This window comes from Aotus nancymaae, unplaced genomic scaffold, assembly GCF_030222135.1.
Source record: "Aotus nancymaae isolate 86718 unplaced genomic scaffold, 86718_ANA_hifiasm-v0.15.2.pri h1tg000006l, whole genome shotgun sequence".
NCBI classification, from domain to species: domain Eukaryota; kingdom Metazoa; phylum Chordata; class Mammalia; order Primates; family Aotidae; genus Aotus; species Aotus nancymaae.
In genome coordinates this window covers 40,843,981-40,864,326 of record NW_026988417.1, presented here as the reverse complement: position 1 = coordinate 40,864,326, position 20,346 = coordinate 40,843,981, and the positions used below count along the sequence as shown (strand labels likewise).

Below are 20,346 nucleotides of genomic sequence, written 5' to 3'. Positions count from 1 at the left end.
TGCAAACATGTCATTTTATATAGGAGATTTAACATCCTTGGATTTTGGTATCTCAGGGATATCCCCACAGGGTATTCCCACAGATACCAAGGGATAACCATATATATATATGGGGCCCTAATGACACATACAATTCTCTCTCTTGCTGTGCAAATAATAAACTGTAGTGGCTCTACTTTCAATAGGTTTTGAATTTGGGGAGGGAATTATACCTTCTCAAAAATACAAAATTACTTTGGTTTAGTTTCTCATGAAAAAGAAAATTCAGTTGGAATTCCTACAGATTAGTATAGAGTTCAATTTAGATCACAGTGCAGGCTGGCTTTATGTTGAGGGTTTTGATGTTTCCATGTTTTGTATTTTTTCTCTAAATATACTCATGTAGACAGATCTCAAACAAAACAGCCTAATTAAAATGTTTAATAATCTAATTCTGTCAAAATGTACTGATAATATATATCACTAAGGAATATAACTTTCCAGATTTTGTTTTACCAAAACAAATTGTTATATTAGTAATAGTTAATGTTAATAAACAGCATATTAATAATAGTTCTTTTGAAACTGAAACATTACAAAATGTATTAAGTTATTATAGTTTGGCTTTATAAAATAAAAAATTTAATAATAGTTCTCTTTAAACTGAAACCAATTATAAAATGATTAAGAGTTATTATAATTAGGTTTTGTACAACCAAAAAAACCCTAAAAACTAACAGGCACACTGAATGAGTAACAAATTCTATTCAAAACCACAGGCATAATTTTTAGGGTAAAATATATCAGATTATATAGTTTAGTTCTTAGCACATGAGGTCAAGAAGAGTTCATGTTCAACATTTATTTCTCAAGGGAAAAAAATCCCAAACTAATAAAGGAGTTGCCCTTATTTACATATGACATTTATTAAGGGAAAAAGTACCTTGAGGGACCAGGACCATCTCAATGTGCCAGTGAAATCAGACAGATGAAACAATGTAACAAATGAAAATTTCCTTTTTGCATAAAACCAAGTCTAAGGATGCAAGTAAACTTACATGCAAATATAAAGGCTGTCAGACCAATCTTCTATATAAATGCCTTCCAAAGTTCCATTTCAGAGACAGGAATGAAGGATTTAGGGGAGACAATCTTTGAATCAACATTTTACCTTCAATTCTTTGCATCACTGACTTCTGATAGTTTGGCAAATTGGGGGTCATCACATTTAAAAGAAATGCTGCAAAAGCTTGACAAATGCAATCTATGAAGATAATACAAATTCCAAACACCTATGCAGTTTTCTGTAGTTCCCAGCATTCTTCCTCAAAAAGTTACCAGATTAAAACTTAGGCACTCTTTAGATGGTATCATTTTAGCAAAAATCATTACCTAAATTATGAGGTAAGGTAACAGTGAAAGCCATATATCAAAAACTCAAGCCTTACGACATTTTGTTATTCTATGACATTGTGTTACTCATTTTGCAGTGTGTGTGTGTAGGGGATGTAGGCAGGGATTAACTTTGCTTTTGAAAAATTTTGAATATTATGCTGACTGACCTTATCTCACAGGTTCTTTCATATATGTTCAGGAACCTACTTCTTTGGAGCTGGATACTATAGGCCCCCAGGATAGTCCACTTAAAAACAGATCTCCACCCCTCATTCTCCCACTGCCATGATGAAAACTGTGCCACCTTATATAGTTTGGGGCCTGCTGCTTATAGTGAATTGGAGATCCATTCTCAGGCAAAACTAAAAGTAGGTACAGATGCTCTTTGACTTCTATGAGGTTATATACCAACAAAGCCATCATAAACTCAAAAATTCATAAGTGTAACCACTATAAATCAGGGACCATCTGTATACCTCACCTTTGATAAGTCCTAGATTTTAGTTTAGGGCAAGAAGGAATCAATCATAGACCCTTGACTGCCCCTCCTCTCTGTCCAATATTAATTTTGTAATTATTTACCTGCAGAGAATATTTTCCTTAAAAATGATTTATATGCTTAAATACCCAAATGCCATATGCCAAAGTGAGATATAAAGTAAGAAACATTAATTTGGATAAAATAACAAGAAACCTGAAAAACAAAGTATAAACTTATTTTTGGAGAAAGAGATCCAAATTCTCTGATTTTTTTTGAGACAGGATCTCACTATGTCACCCAGGCTGGAGTGGCATGATCATAGCTCATTGCAGCCTCGACCTCTGGAGCGCAAGTGATCCTCCCACCTCAACCTCCCAAGTAGCTGGGACTACAGGTGCTGTGTCCCCACCAAATCTCACATCAAATTGTAATCCCCAGTGTCAGAGGGGGGCCTGGTGGGAGGTGACTGGATCATCGGGGCAGAGTTCTCATGAATACTTTAGCACCCTCTCCTCTTGGTACTGTATAGTGAGTTCTCATGAAATCTGGTTGTTTACAAGTGTGTGGCACCTACCGCCCCCCACCCTGCTCTTCCTCTGGCTATGACTGCTTCCCCTTCATCTTCCGCCATGAATGAAGTTTCCTGAGGCCTCCCTAAAAGCAGAAGCTGCTGTGCTTTCTGTTCAGTCTGCAGAACCATGAGCCAATTAAAGTTATTTTCTTATTTCTTTATAGCAATGTGAGAATGGACTAATACAGGTGCGCCCCACCACACTCGGCTATTTTTTTTTTCTTAAGTAGAGATGAAGTCTCGCTGTGTTTCCCAGGCTGGTCTTGAACTCCTGAGCTCAAGCAGTCCTCCTGCTTCGTCCTCCCAAAGTGCTGGGATTACAGGTGTAAGTTTATCAGTGCAGAACAGAATTAGAAAAGACAGCAACATAAGCCTTCAATTACTATTTAAAAATAGTATGACTGCAACCAAAATCATATTTAAAAAGAAATGTCAGAAATTGGCCTTTTTTAGGGCATCCTAAAAAAAAACTACCATTTGGAATACCTGCTGCACATTAAGGGCCATCTTGGAAAAAAAAATGAGTTAATTATTCTTGTCTGGCTTTGTGAACTTTTTCAGAGTAATATCACTGGGAGGAAACTGAATATAATTTGGTGCTTTCCCATATGGCAATGACATGAAGCAACAAATGGCGGTGGGAAAGGGGAAGGAAGAAGAAAAAAGTATAGAGCAAATCATAACGAATCGAAAAAGAAAAGATTTTCTTTTTGTAAAGAAGGGGCAAGGAATTTGAAACTATAAGAATTGAGTATCAAATTATATATACAAAACAATTTTCTATCTTAAAAAATAAAACTGGAATGTTATTTCTCTTAAAACGTACAGCATGCAAAATGCTCTGTAATAGTAAAAAGAAAAAAAGAGTACACCAATGTAAATTCTCACAATTTTCCAGTAAATAACATTTCTAGATTAGAAATCAGCATTACAAACCCTTTAACCAAGGATTTTTGTTTCCAGAATTACAGTTTGCAGTAATTCATAAACTTCCATTCTAGTAAGGTTTGTCTTTTTTTAAGACAGTCTCACTCTGTCGCCCAGGCTGGCGTGTAGTGGTGTGATCTCGGCTCACTGCAACTTCCGCCTCTTGGGTTCAAGCAATTCTCTGCCTCAGCTTCCCGAGCAGCTGAGATTACAGGCACCCCATTTCAGTAAGTTTTAAGACACAGATCTCATACAGGCAATTGGGTCCACATGTTAACAACTCATTTATTCAGCAAAGAGATCACCCAGCCGCCATTCTCATATGAACAATGCTCACTGCTACCTGAACATTTTAAAGTGCGTTATAAGTTGTTTTGATGGAGACAGCTGTAGCTTTTCACCACATTTTCAATTACTGAATTATTTCTTCACCTTGATAACTTAGGGTCAGTAGAAAGCTATTTACTTACATGTTATAGTCAATATACTATGCTAAATGCCCATTTGTAACTGCAACAAACTCACACACTATGAACTATATCATACAAAATCATGACCACGAATTTCAGTGAGAGATTCTGTCTCTCTCTTAACGCAAGAAATATCCCACAGCTCAGATTTACATAAGTAGTGCCTCCTTTTAAATAAATTAAAAATCAAATCCTGTCCTGCCTGTAAAATTATAAATATTTCTAACCCATTTAACAGAATGTTAAAATGTTTCTAAATGCATTATCTCCCAGTAAATAAACATGGAACTGAACCTCATTTAAAAAAAAGTCATCACACTGGCCCATGGAAGTATCTAGGATTTATCTCCTAACGTTAGAAAAATTAAAGCAAATAAGAGGAAAAGAGCAAAGAAGAAAAATGAAATTTTACAAAATGGCAACTCCTATGACCTAAAAGAGTATATTGAGATGTCTTCCTTCAATTCAGTAACTACCATTTCTGGAATGAACATTTGTAGATAACTAGGTAAGGAGAGTGATTCTCTTAGCACTGAGGTCAAAACCACAAGGTATGGAGAAATAATTTACACATTCTATAAGGAAAGACAGACTTTGAAATGGAGTGACTATTTAAAAATCACATACCAAAATTTAGCTGGAATATCCAAGACATAGTAGATTTTGATGGAGTGAAATCTTCAGTGGCAACAAATTAAAAATCATGATCCTATGGATGCCACTTATTTTTACCAATGTGAAGAAAGGAAACATGATTGCAAAGTACAGTATACACTGAACAGGTGAAAAAAGACATTATGAACAATTTAAATAACCAAAATGTTCCCTATGGAAGCATAAAAACATGATTTTCAAATTGATTCAACTTGTAGTGTGTCTCTTAGATGTAAGAAGTAGTTCTAGTTTGGTGGCCTACTGAACTGCTCTTTACATAAAATATTTCCTTCATCTTTAAAAAAAGGCTTCTGCACAGCGCTGACTCCTTCAGTGTGGGAGAGGAGGAAACTTTGTAGAGCAGGCTGACAAACTTGTTTCCAAGGGCCCCGCCCAGGTGATTCATTCCATCAAATTCATAGTATCTCCAAATCTACATGTCGAACTTCAGGATTTCGTTTCTGGAAAGAAAAATCACCACCATGTTATTTGTAGCAAAATAGTATCTTGTTTCTTTTTATTCCTTTTGATCATTAGTGCCAATGAAAACATTTGCAAACTACTTCACTATAGCATACTAATGAGAGAAACAGTTGCATAAGAAAAAAAAAAACAGATCAATAGGTAAATAGACACACTATATACAGCACAATAAGTAGTCCCACATTCTTAAGTTTGTTCATGTGTTCATTAATACAAAAATGCACTAAGGATCTAGTACATGCCAAGCATTGCTAAATACTGGAAATACGCATTTTTGTGCAGTGAAAAGAAAATCACTGCAAAACAATAATAATCAGAAAGAGTAAACTGGCAACCACTCATTTTGTAACTTTAGCAACAATCCATATATTCTTAGGCTGGGCACTGTGCTAGAAAACAGAGCTATGATTATTAAGTAAGACTCTGTTCCTGACCCTGAGGGACTCAGTTTAGCCAGGGAGACAAGCATAGCAGTAACCACCTACAAGATAAAGTATTAGAGCTAATAATAAAAAGTTAACATTTATTGGGTATTCACTCATCTATCAAGTACTGTGTTATGTGTGTACACGTGTGTATTTTAAAAGCCCCATAATAACCTAATTATTATTTCCATTTTATACATGGGAAAACTGAAATATGAAGAAATTAACCTGTCTGAGGTCACACTGCTAGTAACTGATGGAGCCAGGACTGATTCCAGGCCTGACTCCAGACAGACCCCAAGCTCCTAACTATTACAGTGTACTAAATAATAACACTGGGAACAAAAATGAGATAGCTATTACTTTTGCTCACAAGATCCAGAAAGACTTCACTGAGGATATAATATCTAAGCTAGGTTTGCATATGGTGAGCCTTCCAGGTAGATAATGAAGATTGTCTAGACAGAAAACACAACATCAGCAAAGTCAGAGAGCCTGCAAAGTGTGCACTGGCACTATGGTATAGCTAGCACAGAAGCTGCAAAAAGGGTAGGGTTGGTAATGAGGCTGGACTGACAGGCAGAAAGCAGGTTGTTAAAAATCTTACATGCTAGCTTAAGGAACTTCAATTCAGTAACAACCAATACTATCTATTATTACATGCCTACTCTGTGCCAGGCACTGAAGTGTATATGACAATGAGCTGGAAACACACAGTATTTGCCTTTAGTGGACTTAAGTTTGGTAGTGAGGTGACATAGGTAAATTAAGCAGGCAATTACAATACTCAGCTACCACAGAGCAAAGTGAAAGGTTTGGGTTTCCTTTTCCTATGAGTGCACAAAAGAAGGGCACCTAAATCAACTTGAGGGGAATTACAAATGTAATAAACTGTAATATATTACTACTGTGAGAATGGAGGACAGAAAGTAGTGTATAAAAGAACTAAATCTACACCTATCAAAGGGGAAATAATGTTAAATAAAGAGGAATTGTATAAGACTTTTATGTAGAAACATGGCAGTAAATAAAGACATACTAAAAGTATTAAAAACGGTTATCATTGAGAATATAAGTAATGAGGAAGGTGAGGCAGTGATCATTATTTCTGTTATCTTTTCAGTTCTATTTGACTTTATAAACTTTGTGCATTATTTGATAAAAATTACAAAAATAAATCACAAAGGGAGAAAATTTCTCTTAAATGACTGTTAGGATTAGTAATTCCTAGCTTAAAAAGTAATGTTGGCCGGGCGCGGTGGCTCACGCCTGTAATCCCAGCACTTTGGGAGGCAGAGGCGGGTGGATCACGAGGTCAAGAGATCGAGACCATCCTGGTCAACATGGTGAAACCCCGTCTCTACTAAAAATACAAAAAAATTAGCCGGGCATGGTGGCGTGTGCCTGTAATCCCAGCTACTCAGGAGGCTGAGGCAGGAGAATTGCCTGAACCCAGGAGGCGGAGGTTGCGGTGAGCCGAGATCGCGCCATTGCACTCCAGCCTGGGTAACAAGAGCGAAACTCCATCTCAAAAAAAAAAAAAAGTAATGTCCTAGGATCATGTGCATATTACTTGTATTAAAGGTATCCAGTTATAAAAACAAAATCTGGCATAATACTGGAGTTTTGCTCCAGCAAGAACACCCTACTGAGTGTACACAGGGATTTTTCTTATAACTAGTGTCGTTCAAGTGTGCCTGGGGGTACTTTCCTCTTCGATCCTAATGTGAGAATGACCAGGAACCTTTCAACAAGGAGGGCACACTTTTGCTCTCAATCTTTTCCTTACTTAAAACTATTCCTTGTCTCTAGAACTCCTTAAACTCAATATGGAATTTAAAAAATATTCCTCCAAACAGAAATGAAACTAAATTTTATCCTCCTACTCCAATCAACCCTTATCTATCCTAATATGACTTGAAAATTTTACCTGTTCATGGGAAGTTTGACATTCTATCTAAAAAGCACAATGTAAATAAATGTGTACTAATAAAAGCTTTATCTCAAAAAACCCTAAAAAGTTAATTTGCTCTGCTTTTTAAAATCATTTTCAGAGTGACTAATCAAATTTGTAAAAATATATGTGCATAATACAAAGCAGACACATGTTTGCTGAATGAATGTGTAAATATGATTAATATCCTTAAAATTCAGTATTTACTACCTAACAAGATATTCATGTGCATAGTAGAAACTGGTATTTATTGAATAAAACTGAAAACCAATCATTGGTATCCAACTTAAAATTTTCATTCACTTATTCAACAAATACTTTAAAATCTACTATACTCCTTGCATTGCTCAATACCAATTAGGCTATTTTACATACCATGAGGATTTTATTCCAATGCCTGCAGAGAGTTAAAAACCAAATTACATAATTTATTTTGCAATGCTGTAGACTTGTTAAAAACAATGCTATAAGAGAAACTGGAGAAACAAAGGCAAAGAACAGAGCATTTAATTCAGACATTATTTACAAGGAATTTTTGAATGCTACAGCAGCCTCCCAGTGAATTAATTTCCATTACTTCATCATAAACATAAAACTTAATAGAGGGAAAGGAGAAAGGTTTATCCATACTCTGAAATACAGAGGTAGGAAAAAAACAAATGTTTAACAGGTCAAAGAACTTCAAAATAATAACAAGATATACTGTATAATTTTGTATTAGATTTGTAGTTCCCATCTTGTAATATGGGAATCTATGAATTAGTCTCTATTATTTTTAATACCTTTACATAGAACTATACAAGTTCTAGAATTTTAAGCCAAAAATATCTATTTCAACACTCATGGCATTACTCAAGAGATGGCTCTACTAATACAGAATAATATTAATGAGTGTGACCTTCCGAAATAATCCAATAATAATTACAATTTAAACTTGGAAGGCAACCCTGAGATACTAAAAATAAAGGAATATGCCAGTGAAGAAAGTTCAGTTCTCAAAAGAAAATCAGCTTATTTTCATGACTAGGAAAAATAATTACATTCATGCATTCCCTTTTGGTTTGGCACCTCAACTATGAAGGTGTCCTTTGACTTAAGATTAATTATGCTTTATTACTTTAGCCAAAGATGTTTCCACCTGAATGTGTGGATTATACTTAGCTTCCTGGTTTGAAAGACTTACATAATTCAAAAACATAATTGATGATTTAATAGCCTCTAGTTAAAGTACAAAGTTAGCTAAACAAAAACAATGAGGTCTGACTGTGGTAAAAGTAAATACAGGTGAGAATGACCAATTTGTTAATTATTCTTAAATCTGGCTTCTGATTTATAATTTCTATGAAAATGTAAAGCAAATAAAGACTTAGTCCATTATTTTCCTTGCCAGGAAATTAAAACAAATAGAATAAAGAGCTAAATTTATTCAATTTTGTATTACCTTGTACAAAAATAACCATCGTCTCACATTTTATATAGATTAGTTGTTTGCAAAGTGCAGTCCAAGGACTGCTGGGGTCCTGAGACCTTTTTAGGGGGACTCTTAAGGTCAGAACTATTTTCATAGTAACTGTAAGACATTTTTTGCCTTTTTTGCTACGCTGACATTACCTGATGGCATAAAAACAATGGTGGGTAAAACTGCTGGCACCTTTGCACAATTCAAGGCAAATGGCATCAAACCATACCAGTAGTCTTTCTTTTCTTTACTGTCCCACACCTGACATTAGGGGGAAAAAAAAGCCAGTTTAATTTAAAAAGTCTTTCATGAAATAGCAAATGTATCCATTTTATTAAACCTCAACGCTTGAGTTCACTTTTAAAAATACTGTGACAAGGCCAGGGGCAGTGGTTCACGCCTGTAATCCCAGCACTTTGGGAGGCCCAGGTGGGTGGATCACCTGAGGTCAGGAGTTTGAGAACAGCCTGGCCAACATGGTGAAATCCTATCTCTACTAAAAATACAAAAATTAGCCAGGTGTGGTGGCACGCGCCTGTAGTCCCAGGTACTCGGGAGGCTGAGGCAGGAGAATCACTTGAACCCGGGAGGCAGAGGTTGCAGTGAGCCGAGATTGTGCCAGTACACTCCAGCCTGGGTGACAGAGTGAGACTCCATCTCAAAAAAACAAAAAACAACAAAAAAAACTGTGACAAAATGGCAAGTATGTAAAAGTACTTCTGTTATTGCCTGAGTTGTGAGATGAGAGCTTACAAATATTTAGAAATGTATCAACATCTGAAAGATCTATGTACGTCAGTGAATCAATATTTTCCAAAATACTCATTCATAATGTTATGGAATCATGCATGGGTAAAAGATTCATTCAGAGTATAAAGACAGACCAACATATTTTAATATAACAGTGTAAAGTAGAGAATTTATCTTACCCAAAGAGAGGTTTGGCTTTTGTTCTCCATAAATGGGAGGGAAATTCTAGGCCCTTGACATGTCCTGCCTAAGAGTACCTTTGTTTATCTGGGGCATTAGCCACTAGACAGTCTAACAATGTGATTATGATGGGGGCCTTTGGCCACACAGTATCTACTCTACCTCTAGAGGGGCTAGAGACAAAAGGTCAGCCACTCAGGCAGTCAACCGTGGAGCCTCAATAAAATCTCTGGTCATCAAGTCTCAGATGAGCTTCCTGTTTGGCAACATATCATGCTACTGTCATATTTCACTACCACCAGGAGAGTAATATTGTACATTATACAGAAAAGACAATTAAAACTTCATGTTTGTAACTTTCCTGACTCTGCCCTATGCACTTCATCTGTTGGCTGATTTCAGTCAGTATCCTTTCCCTTTAATAAGCCATAACCTATAATAAACCAAACCATGATGGGTTTAACATCATTCGGTGAGTTGTAAGAGTCCTAATGAATTATCAAAACTGAAAGTACTCTAGGGAACCTCCTGAACTCACAGTTGGTATCAGAAGGAAGGACAGTCTTATAGATTGTGCCCCCTACCTTCACAAGTAGCATATAAAAAGTTCTTTCATTGATTTAGGTTCTACCAGCTGTTACAACATCAAAAGAGAATATCACAGTTATCTCAATAGGCTATAGAAACAGTCCTCCCTTTCCTTCATATTCTTCAACCAAACAATCAAATCACTATAGACTGACGGCAGAAGCAGATATAGGAATCTAGCTGTCTTCTACTAAGCCAGGCATAAGAGACTTTTGCAAAAATGTGAAATAATATTCTTTTTACTTTTTTTCATTTTGGAAATAAAACTATTTATATGAAAATGTGGCCAGGTGCAGTGGTTCACTCCTATAATCCTAGCACTTTGGAAGGCCAAGGCGGGCAGATCACTTAAGGTCAGATCAGGGGTTTGAGACCAGCCTGGCCAACATTGTGAAACCCCATCTCTGCTAAAAAGGCATGGTGGTGGGCACCTGTAGTCCCAGCTTCTCAGAAGGCTGAGGCAGAAGAATCGCTTGAACCTGGGAGGCGGAGGCTGCAGTGAGCCGAGATCGTGCCACTGCACTCCAACCTGGGCAACAGAGCGAGATTCTATCTTAGGAAAACAAACAAACAAATAAAAAGTTGTTTATATTAAATAGGTGTATGCTTTTAAAAATAAATGATAAATATTTTAAAATTTATCTGTTTTCATGCATGGTTTGGTAAATATCAATAAGTATAACTCAAATAAACAAAATCTCTTTGGGGTCTGCAATAATTGTTAAAAATGAAAGTCTTAAGACCCAAAATATTTGAGAAATGGTCATCTATAAACGTCCGAAATTATGTCAGATAAAGCTCATGAACTATAATATTAACAAATCTTATCTGAAGAACTTCTTTTAATCTAATCAGATATCCAGATTCTCAAAGAAAAACTTGTAAGGTAGAGATAGGAGTTTTTTCCTTCAATATTTTACAAAATGAAAGAATAGTCAATATCAACTGAAGAAAAAGCACAACCTTCAACAAACCATATACATTAAAGATCATTTACAAGTTTTTACTTATTGCAAACAGAATTCAAATGCCAATAAATGGCAATTTGAGAACACTGAAACATTTTAAAAGACAACCTGATCAGGAGCAGGTAATATTTCTGTAACATAACCAATAAATTACAATAACCTCCAACTGAATAGAAACAAACAAAAACAGAAAATAATGTCAAATGGACTAAAAGCAAGATATACATTCTATTTTTTCTAACTTTTGACCAGAGTCTAAAGTTTCCTTTTCATCTTTCTCTAGGAACTTCCAAATTGCTTATTTAATGACAAACAAACAAAAAAAAAACCCTTTGACTATTTTAGAAACAAAGCAGGCAGTATAGAATAGTGGTTAAAAGTAAAGAATCTGGTTCAAATCATAATTTCCCTATTTCCTTGGGTAAATTATTCAATTCTTTAACCCATTTTTTTGTTTATAAATACCTACACATTATGGAGTTACTGAGTAGGTGAAAGCATGCATGTGATGGACGCACTTAGTGTCTGCTGTAGAGTAAGTACTCAAAAAAATAGCTGGCATTATCATTATGTTATTTTTATGAACACATCTTACTTTCAGTTCCTTCTCAAGTCTATCTACTTCAGCTCCTAAAGTATCAATAATATTTTCTCCATGTTTAAGCATAAAGATCTCTAGTTCTTCAGGAGTTTTCACTTTTTGAATTTCCTGTAAAGAAAATGAAAACAGGAAAATAATTTTTTTTAAACCATAGTTGGTACACTTATGACTCCTTAAAAAAAGGAAAAAAAAAAAAACCTTATAACAAACACCATTAAGTTTAATGAACATTTTTAAAACTTGAAGCCACAGGCAATGGATTACCTATTTCCAAAACGATTCAGATCAAGGAAATTCAGTACAATACTACACAGATGTAGCACTACAAAATCACTGGGGAGATAACATAGTCAATAAATAGTTTTAGAATAACTATTTTCCCATAAGAAAAAAAATTTAATCCCTATCTTGGACCATTAAAGAAATAGTTCGAAGTGGATGAAAGATAGAAGGGTAAAAAAAAAAAAACCAAAAAACTCCTAGAAGAGAATATAATATTTTTATGATAATGGGATATGGAAGGATTTTTCATGCAAAATAAAAAGCATAGGGGAGAAGACTACAAATCTGACATTAAAATTAAAAATCATATTAAATCTTTTGTATAACAACAAAAAGAAAAGGAAGTTACAAACTGGAAAAAAAGAATTAGATTTATACAAAGAATGTAAATTTATAAATTACATTTATACAAAGAATTATATTCTTTGTATAATTTATATAATTATTATATAAATATATTATACAAATATCCATGATATGAAAAATAAAGAGTTTTTCAAATCTATAAGAATAATACAAATCATGAAAAATCAGGTAACAATGTAGAGGAAACTCCACTGGTCAATGAACTTCAATGTTTACTAACCTCAATGCTCCCAGAAATAAAATTAGAACAAGATACTATTTCACACTTGACAAAGTGGCAAAAATTGTAAAACTCTATCAATACAATCATGTAAGACTATGAACAAAGAACTCTGATACATAACGATGGAAGTTAAATTGGCACACTTTGGAAAATAATTTGGTAATATCTAGGCAAGTTGAAGATAAGTACATTCAATGGCCCACCTATTTAAAATCTAGCTACCTATATATACATTACACTAAAGAAACTTTCATATATGTGAACAAGGAAATGTGTGAGAATGCAATCATGGCATTATTTCTAATCGTTTTACACTGGAAGTAATATAAATGTCTATAACTAGAGACAAAATAAATTACAGCATATTCATAGGATGAAATACTCTATAATAATGAAAGTAAATTGACTTGAAATGTATAAATTAACATGAAGGAATCTAAAAAATGTGTTGTTATGCAAATTGTAGCACTGCATATACTTTGATACCATTTATATCAATTTTTAAACATTCAAAATGTTACATATTATACTAAAAATGCTGAAAAGTATAACAATCTGAATGGAAAAGACAGGTACCAAATTCAGCATAATGTTTAATTCTAGGGATAGAATAAGAATGAGATCTAGAAACAGAAAATAGGGGCTTGAACTGTTATTATAATTGATTTCTTTAAGACCTTAAGCAAACACACTATAGAGCAAGATGTTAAGAGTTGATAGCAGCAAGTGGTAACCTCTGTGCTGTTCATTATATACTCTTTAATAAATTCTCTTAAACTATTCTTAATTAAAAAATGGATTCTGGAGTCAGGTAGATCTAAATTCATTTATGACTTATCTCTATGGCACTGCAACCTCAGGTAAGCTACTTAATCTCTCTGTGTCTCAATTTCCCTATATGTTAAAATAAAAATGTTATTTCATTGTTGAAAGAACAGGGTTGTTGAGAGTAAATTAGAGTAAAAAGATTTAATGCACAGAGCAAGCACTTAATAGTAAGTTTGTTCTGCTGTCTCCTCTGAACCCCTCCATAGTAAATAAAAAGGTCTCTGTCAAATTTTGGAACCTAAGAAGTTGAGAGCTCAAGTGTCTTTACGACCTATGAAAAAAATTTCATTTTGTTTACCTTAAAAGTATTTTTCTAACCCTCAGTTATGTAAGAAAATGATAAATAAATAAACTTACTTGTAACATTTGGTCAAAATCTTGTTTTTCCAAATATGATCTTGTAACAACTCGCCCATCAAAATCTACTTCTGCCTTAAATCTTACTTTACCTAATCCCAGATCTGTGGCTTTAACATCATGAATTGCCCTGCAATCAATAACAATGCATACAGATTTATTTATACATGCATACACACACACACATATATATATATATATATATATACTTTAATAGCACAAAGTCTTAAATTCTTGTTTTTTTCCCAACTAGTGACAAAAATGGACTAAGATGGTTTCAGAATATTCACCATTAAGTACCACTTATCATTTTCCAAGGTCCGCTGTCCATTTAGCTTTTTTTTTTGCATAATATCATAGAAAGGTGCAAATTTAACAAATGTTATTTTATGGTAATTTGTATACATATGAGGTGTAAAACTTGTGTATTAAAAATTCATTAACTCAGCTAGGCTCAGTGTCTCACACCTGTAATCCCAGCACTTTGGGAGGCCGAGGCGAGTGGATTACCTGAGATCAGGAGTTCCAGACCAGCCCAAATCCATCATGGTGAAACCCTGTCTACTAAAACTACAAAAATTAGCCAGGCATCGTGGTGCATGCCTGTAATTCCAGCTACTCGGGAGACTGAGGCAGGAGAATCACTTGAACCCAGGAGGCGGAGGCTGCAGTGAGCTGAGATTGTGCCACTGCACTCCAGCCTGGGCAGGATGAGATTGTGTCAAAAAAAAAAAAAAAAAAAAATTCATTAACTCTAAATCACTTTTCTAAAATGTCATTTTATTTCATAAGGCTTTGTCTCCATATATCCACTTACCAATTTCCTACATGCCATATAAAAATTTGTTTTAATTTATAATAGTAATTTATAAGAGTATACTAACCAAGTATATGTTCACTGGCTTCTTTAAAAGTCTTCATACAATGCTGTGACTATCTCTATTAGAATAAGGTTAATAATAACTGCCACATGGGACTGATGTGAGGAATAATGAGCTAATATATATATAAAATGTTTAATATAGTATAAACTATAAGGCAGGCATTTAATGAATGGCTTTCATAAAGTGGGTACAGTGACATCTTTATTTTCCAGATGACAAAACCATCCTAGAGGGGCATAAGTGACTTGCTCAAGGTAATTCAACTAGTAAACAGCAGACCAGGACTCCCCAGCCCAGTTCTTCAGATACCCAAGCCCAGTGGTCTTTGCATCATACCCTTTAGCCTCCCAGACAGGAAAGCAGATACTCAAGCATAACTACTTTTCATCCCTCCTGCCCTAACCCTCAGGAATCAATCTTGCCTAGGAACTGTTGAAAAATTCTCTTCTTTCTACAGTGATCACCATAAGATCTTTTCTGTACAGCATATATAACAAAACACTCTGAATTCTGAGGACATAGAGATCTACTAGAAAAACAATCCTAAGTAAGACTCCAAGTGTTCTTAAAACATTAGACTCTAATTTCTGAGTGATCCTGAGGAGGTTACTAAACACTGAATCCTAATTTTTTAATCCATATAATGAAGCTGTATTTTAATCAACCATTAAGGGTGAAACAAGATTTAATGTTTTAATATTTATAAAGTTACATGTGCTCAAGTGAAAACAAAACTTGTTCAGATTGGCCAAAGGCTATATCATTTACTCTTTTTTTTCCTCTCCTGGTAACTCATATAACATATTTATTCATTTTTAAAAAGTACTTCTACTTTAGTCTTCACAGAGTATTAATAAATTTCATTATTTGGTTGATATGTAAGTAGGAACTAATAAATATATTTAGACAAACTTTTTCCTTATGTTCTTACACATAACTAACTACAGGCAGATAACTGTTTGGGACAGGCAGCTTCTCATATGGCTCCCAATGATCAATCCCTGCTTGCTATACACAAGCCCTTGTGTGATTCTCCCTGAATGTGGGCTAGACCTACCAAATAAGACAAAGTGACGAGATGTCATTTCCAAGACCAGGTGACTAATCTATGACTATTGTCTTGTTTACACTCACTCTCTACTGCCTTATCAGCTTGTACTCTTTGATTAAGCAAGCTGCCATGTTGAAGAGGCCCATGGGGCAAGGAGCTAAATCTTGCCAACAATCATGTGAATAAGGTTAGAAGCAACCCCTTTCCCAGGAGACGACTATAATCCCAGTCAACACCTTGATTACGGTCTGTGAGAAACCCTGAAATAGAAAACTCAGATAAGGTGTGCCCTGATTCCTGACTCACAGAAACTGTAAGATGATAATATGTTGTTTAAACCACTAAGTTTTGGGCCAATTTGTCACACAGCAGTAGGTAACTAATACACTGTTTAAAAAATTGAATAAATTTTCTGGATTACTGGCATGTATTTTTTCCAATAATTTAATCCATAGGTTTTCACTCTTCCAGAAAATTTCAAATTTGCCAGTCTTTCAGTTTGTAGCTCTTTTTTAAGACATCGCTTATTAAACAATATATGCAAAATTATAAACATATATGTATCAACAACAGAGCACCAAAATATGTGATGCCAAAACTGAGAAGAAATGAAGGGAGAAACAGATAATTCAACAGCAATAACCAAAGACTGCAATACTTTCAGTTCATACCCAGCACTTTGGGAAGCCAAGGTGGGTGGATCACCTGAGGTCAGGAGTTTGAGACCAGCCTGGCCAACAAGGTGAAACCCCATCTCTACTAAAAATACAAACATTAGCTGAGCATGGTGGTGACTGCCTATAATCCCAGCTACTCTAGAGGGTGAGGCCAGGAGGCGGAGGTTGCAGTGAGCCAAGATTGCACCACTGCACTCCAGCATGGGCGACAAGAGCAAAACTCCATCTTAAAAAGAAAAAAAAAAAAAAAGGACAGAACAAGAGGACAAGAAGATCATTAGGGAAATTGAAGTCTTGAACACTATAAACCAATTAGACATAACAAACATCTACAGAACACTCTACAGAACAACAGCAGAATACATTTTCTTCCAAGTATTCATGAATATTATCCAAGAAGGACTATATGTAAGACCATAAAACAAACCTCAGTAAATTTAAAAGGACAGAAATAATACATATTCTTAGACCATAATAGAAAATAAATCAATAATGGAAAGAAATCTGTGAAAATTGCAAATACGTAAAAATTAAGTAACATACTCCCCTAAATAACTGAAAAGAAAAAAAGAAATTAGAAAATACTGGTAGATGAATGAACATGGCACAATACACCAAAATGTATAGAGTGCAATACTTAAAGGAAAATTTGTAGCTATAATTGCCTATTTTAAAAAAGAAGAAACATCAAATTAAAAGCTTAACCTTAAGACATTGGAAAAAGAGCAAACTAACCTGAAAGCAAGCAGAAGGAATAAAATAAAAAAGATTAAAGCAGAAATTCATGAAAAAGAAAATAGAAAAAAAAATAGAGAAAGTCAATTAAACCATAAGCTGGTTCTTTAGAAAAATCAAGAAAATGAACAAACCTTTAGCCAAACTGACCAAGAGAAGAGAAGATTCAAATTACAGAAATGAAAGATGAGACATAGATGGATTAAAGACTTAAACATAAGACCTAACACCATAAAAACCCTAGAAGGAAACCTAGGCAAAACCATTCAGGACATAGGCGTAGGCAAGGACTTCATGACCAAAACACCAAAAGCATTGGCAACAAAAGCCAAAATAGACAAGTGGGACCTAATCAAACTCCACAGCTTCTGCATGGTGAAAGAAACAGTCAATAGAGTGAATTGGCAACCAACAGAATGGGAAAAAATTTTTGCAGCCTACCCGTCTGACAAAGGGCTGATATCCAGAATTTACAAAGAACTAAAACAGATTTACAAGAAAAAAACAAACAAGCCCATTCAAAAATGGGCGAAGGATATGAACAGATACTTTACAAAAGAAGACATACATGAGGCCAACAAGCATATGAAAAAATGCTCATCATCACTGGTCATTAGAGAAATGCAAATCAAAACTACATTGAGATACCATCTCACACCAGTTAGAATGGCGATCATTAAAAAATCTGGAGACAACAGATGCTGGAGAGGATGTGGAGAAATAGGAACACTTTTACACTGTTGGTGGGAGTGTAAATTAGTTCAACCATTGTGGAAGACAGTGTGGCGATTCCTCAAGGACCTAGAAATAGAAATTCCATTTGACCCAGCAATCCCATTACTGGGTATATATCCAAAGGATTATAAATCGTTCTACTATAAGGACACATGCACATGAATGTTCACTGCAGCACAGTTTACAATAGCAAAGACCTGGAACCAACCCAAATGCCCATCGATGATAGACTGGACAGGGAAAATGTGGCACATATACACCATGGAATATTATACAGCCATCAAAAACGATGAGTATGCGTCCTTTGTAGGGACATGGATGAACCTGGAAACCATCATTCTCAGCAAACTGACACAAGAACACAAAATCAAACATCGCATGTTCTCACTTATAGACGGGTATTGAACAATGGGAACACATGGACACAGGGAGGGGAGCACTATACACTGGGGTCTGTTGGAGGGGAGGGGGGACAGTGGGGGGTGGGGAGTTGGGGAGAGATAGCATGGGGAGAAATGCCAGATATAGGTGAAGGGGAGGGAGGCAGCAAATCACACTGCCACATATGCACCTATGCAACAACCTTGCATGTTTTTCACATATACCCCAAAACCTAAAATGCAATAAAATAAAATAAAATAAAAAAGAAATAAAATGGATTACAAAGGAATATTATAAATAGCCGTATACCAGCAAATTAGGTAATTTAGAAGTAAAAGACATTTCCTAGAATACAAACTACTTAAACTTTTAGGTCAAGAAGAAACAGACCAGCTGAACAGATCTATAACAAGAGATAGAATTACTAATCAAAAAACTACCCACACAGCAAAGCCCACATCCAGCTAGCTGAATTCTACCCTTTAAAGAAGCTAACATCAATTATTCACAAACTCTTCCAAAAGAATAGGAGAAAACACTTCCCAACTCATTCTCTGAAGCCAGTATTATTTTAATACCAAAACCAGACAAAAACATCACAAGGGGAGGATATTAATTTGGATTATCTCACATTATGTTACTAGCTCTAATACTGATTTTAAGAATGCTCAGCTGCCCAGGCTATAGTGCTGTGGGTGGTATTCACAGACATGATCATTGAATACTGTAAGTAGAAGACTTAAGTCTCAAACTCCTGGTCTCAAGTGATCCTCCTGCCTCAGCCTCCCAAGTAGCTGGAACTATAGGCATGCGCCACTGTGCCCATCTCTCAACTTCTAATCTTGTTCCAATGAGATAGTTACTTTTCAAGATTAAACATATAGTGCATAAAACATAAATCTAGTAATCATTAATATGTTTTACTAGTTGAGATATACAGGTCATTTTAAAAAGATTTAATTTAAATGTTTCAAGTATAACACAAAACATTTTCTTATTTTAAAGTTTGAAAAAAAAAATAGGGCGAGTTAGTAGAAAACTGGGTTTTTAAAGGTTTGTTCTTTTACTTCATTAAAAAAACCACAATGCTGCTGGAATTTCACTGAAAAGCACTACTAGAATTCTATATTGCTTCTGCTGATTATCTTCTGTCTCCAGTTCCTTAGTTTTAATAATTTAAAAGAGAAAGATTATAAGAAAAATATTTAAAATAAGCTAAAACAAAGAGTCTATTTTCAAAATAAATATAAATTATATTTAATTTGGTAATCATTTCCCAATGAATAAAAATCTTTTTGAATTTATTATTTTCAATTTGTAATTACAATGCAAATATAAGGCAACTCTACAGGTTCCACATTATGTCCACATTAAGGAGGCAACTACTTTGCAAACTTCTATTCTCATCTGACTGTTCCTTATCCTAAAACTCAGAAGTATACAAAATTTAAAAGGGAACTTATAAGGAGTTTCCTAAGTGTATTCTTTCTTCCAAGATTATAATTCTGAAAAGTAAAATATTAAAAAGTTCTGATGACCAGGAATCCAAAACCTTCTCTGGAAGTTTTTACAAACCAAGCATTTCTGTTTTTTAATATGTTTTTGTAAGCCTTAACAGGATTACTGGAATAAGGCTGACCTTACTGATGGGTCATTCTCCAGGAGTTCAGTGAGCCGCTGTACTTGTTCTGGCTGGATGGACCGCCCTAAGAGTGCTTCTGTATTAGTGTAGATGAGGAATGCTGAGACCACGCCTAATAAGGTGCCCACACCCAAAGAACCTAGGCTGTCATAAAGTGGATTGCCTAAATAAAGCACATTAAAAAAATCAGTAAATTAACATTTTCTATTATTTCAGTGAAGTTTATAGAGAGCAAAGAACCAGAACTAGTAAATCAAGGCACTTGAAATTTAGTCCTAATTTCTTTAACTACTTCTTTTA

At 34.8% G+C, this 20,346-nt stretch overlaps 1 protein-coding gene across 2 annotated transcripts in view; it reads right to left on the bottom strand.

The window, feature by feature from the left end:
- Nucleotides 1-3,618: 3,618 nt before the first annotated feature.
- The window catches only part of SLC30A9 (solute carrier family 30 member 9), an 88,028-nt gene continuing 71,300 nt past the window's right edge, over nucleotides 3,619-20,346 (bottom strand). For both annotated transcript variants that reach the window (XM_064366684.1, XM_064366680.1), the window contains 4 exons: nucleotides 20,044-20,209; nucleotides 13,942-14,071; nucleotides 11,880-11,993; nucleotides 3,619-4,938 (listed from right to left, as the gene is read on the bottom strand). In XM_064366684.1, coding sequence (XP_064222754.1) covers nucleotides 4,894-4,938; nucleotides 11,880-11,993; nucleotides 13,942-14,071; nucleotides 20,044-20,209 — 455 coding nt within the window. In that variant the 3' untranslated portion in view covers nucleotides 3,619-4,893. The remainder of the gene's footprint in view (nucleotides 4,939-11,879; nucleotides 11,994-13,941; nucleotides 14,072-20,043; nucleotides 20,210-20,346) is intronic.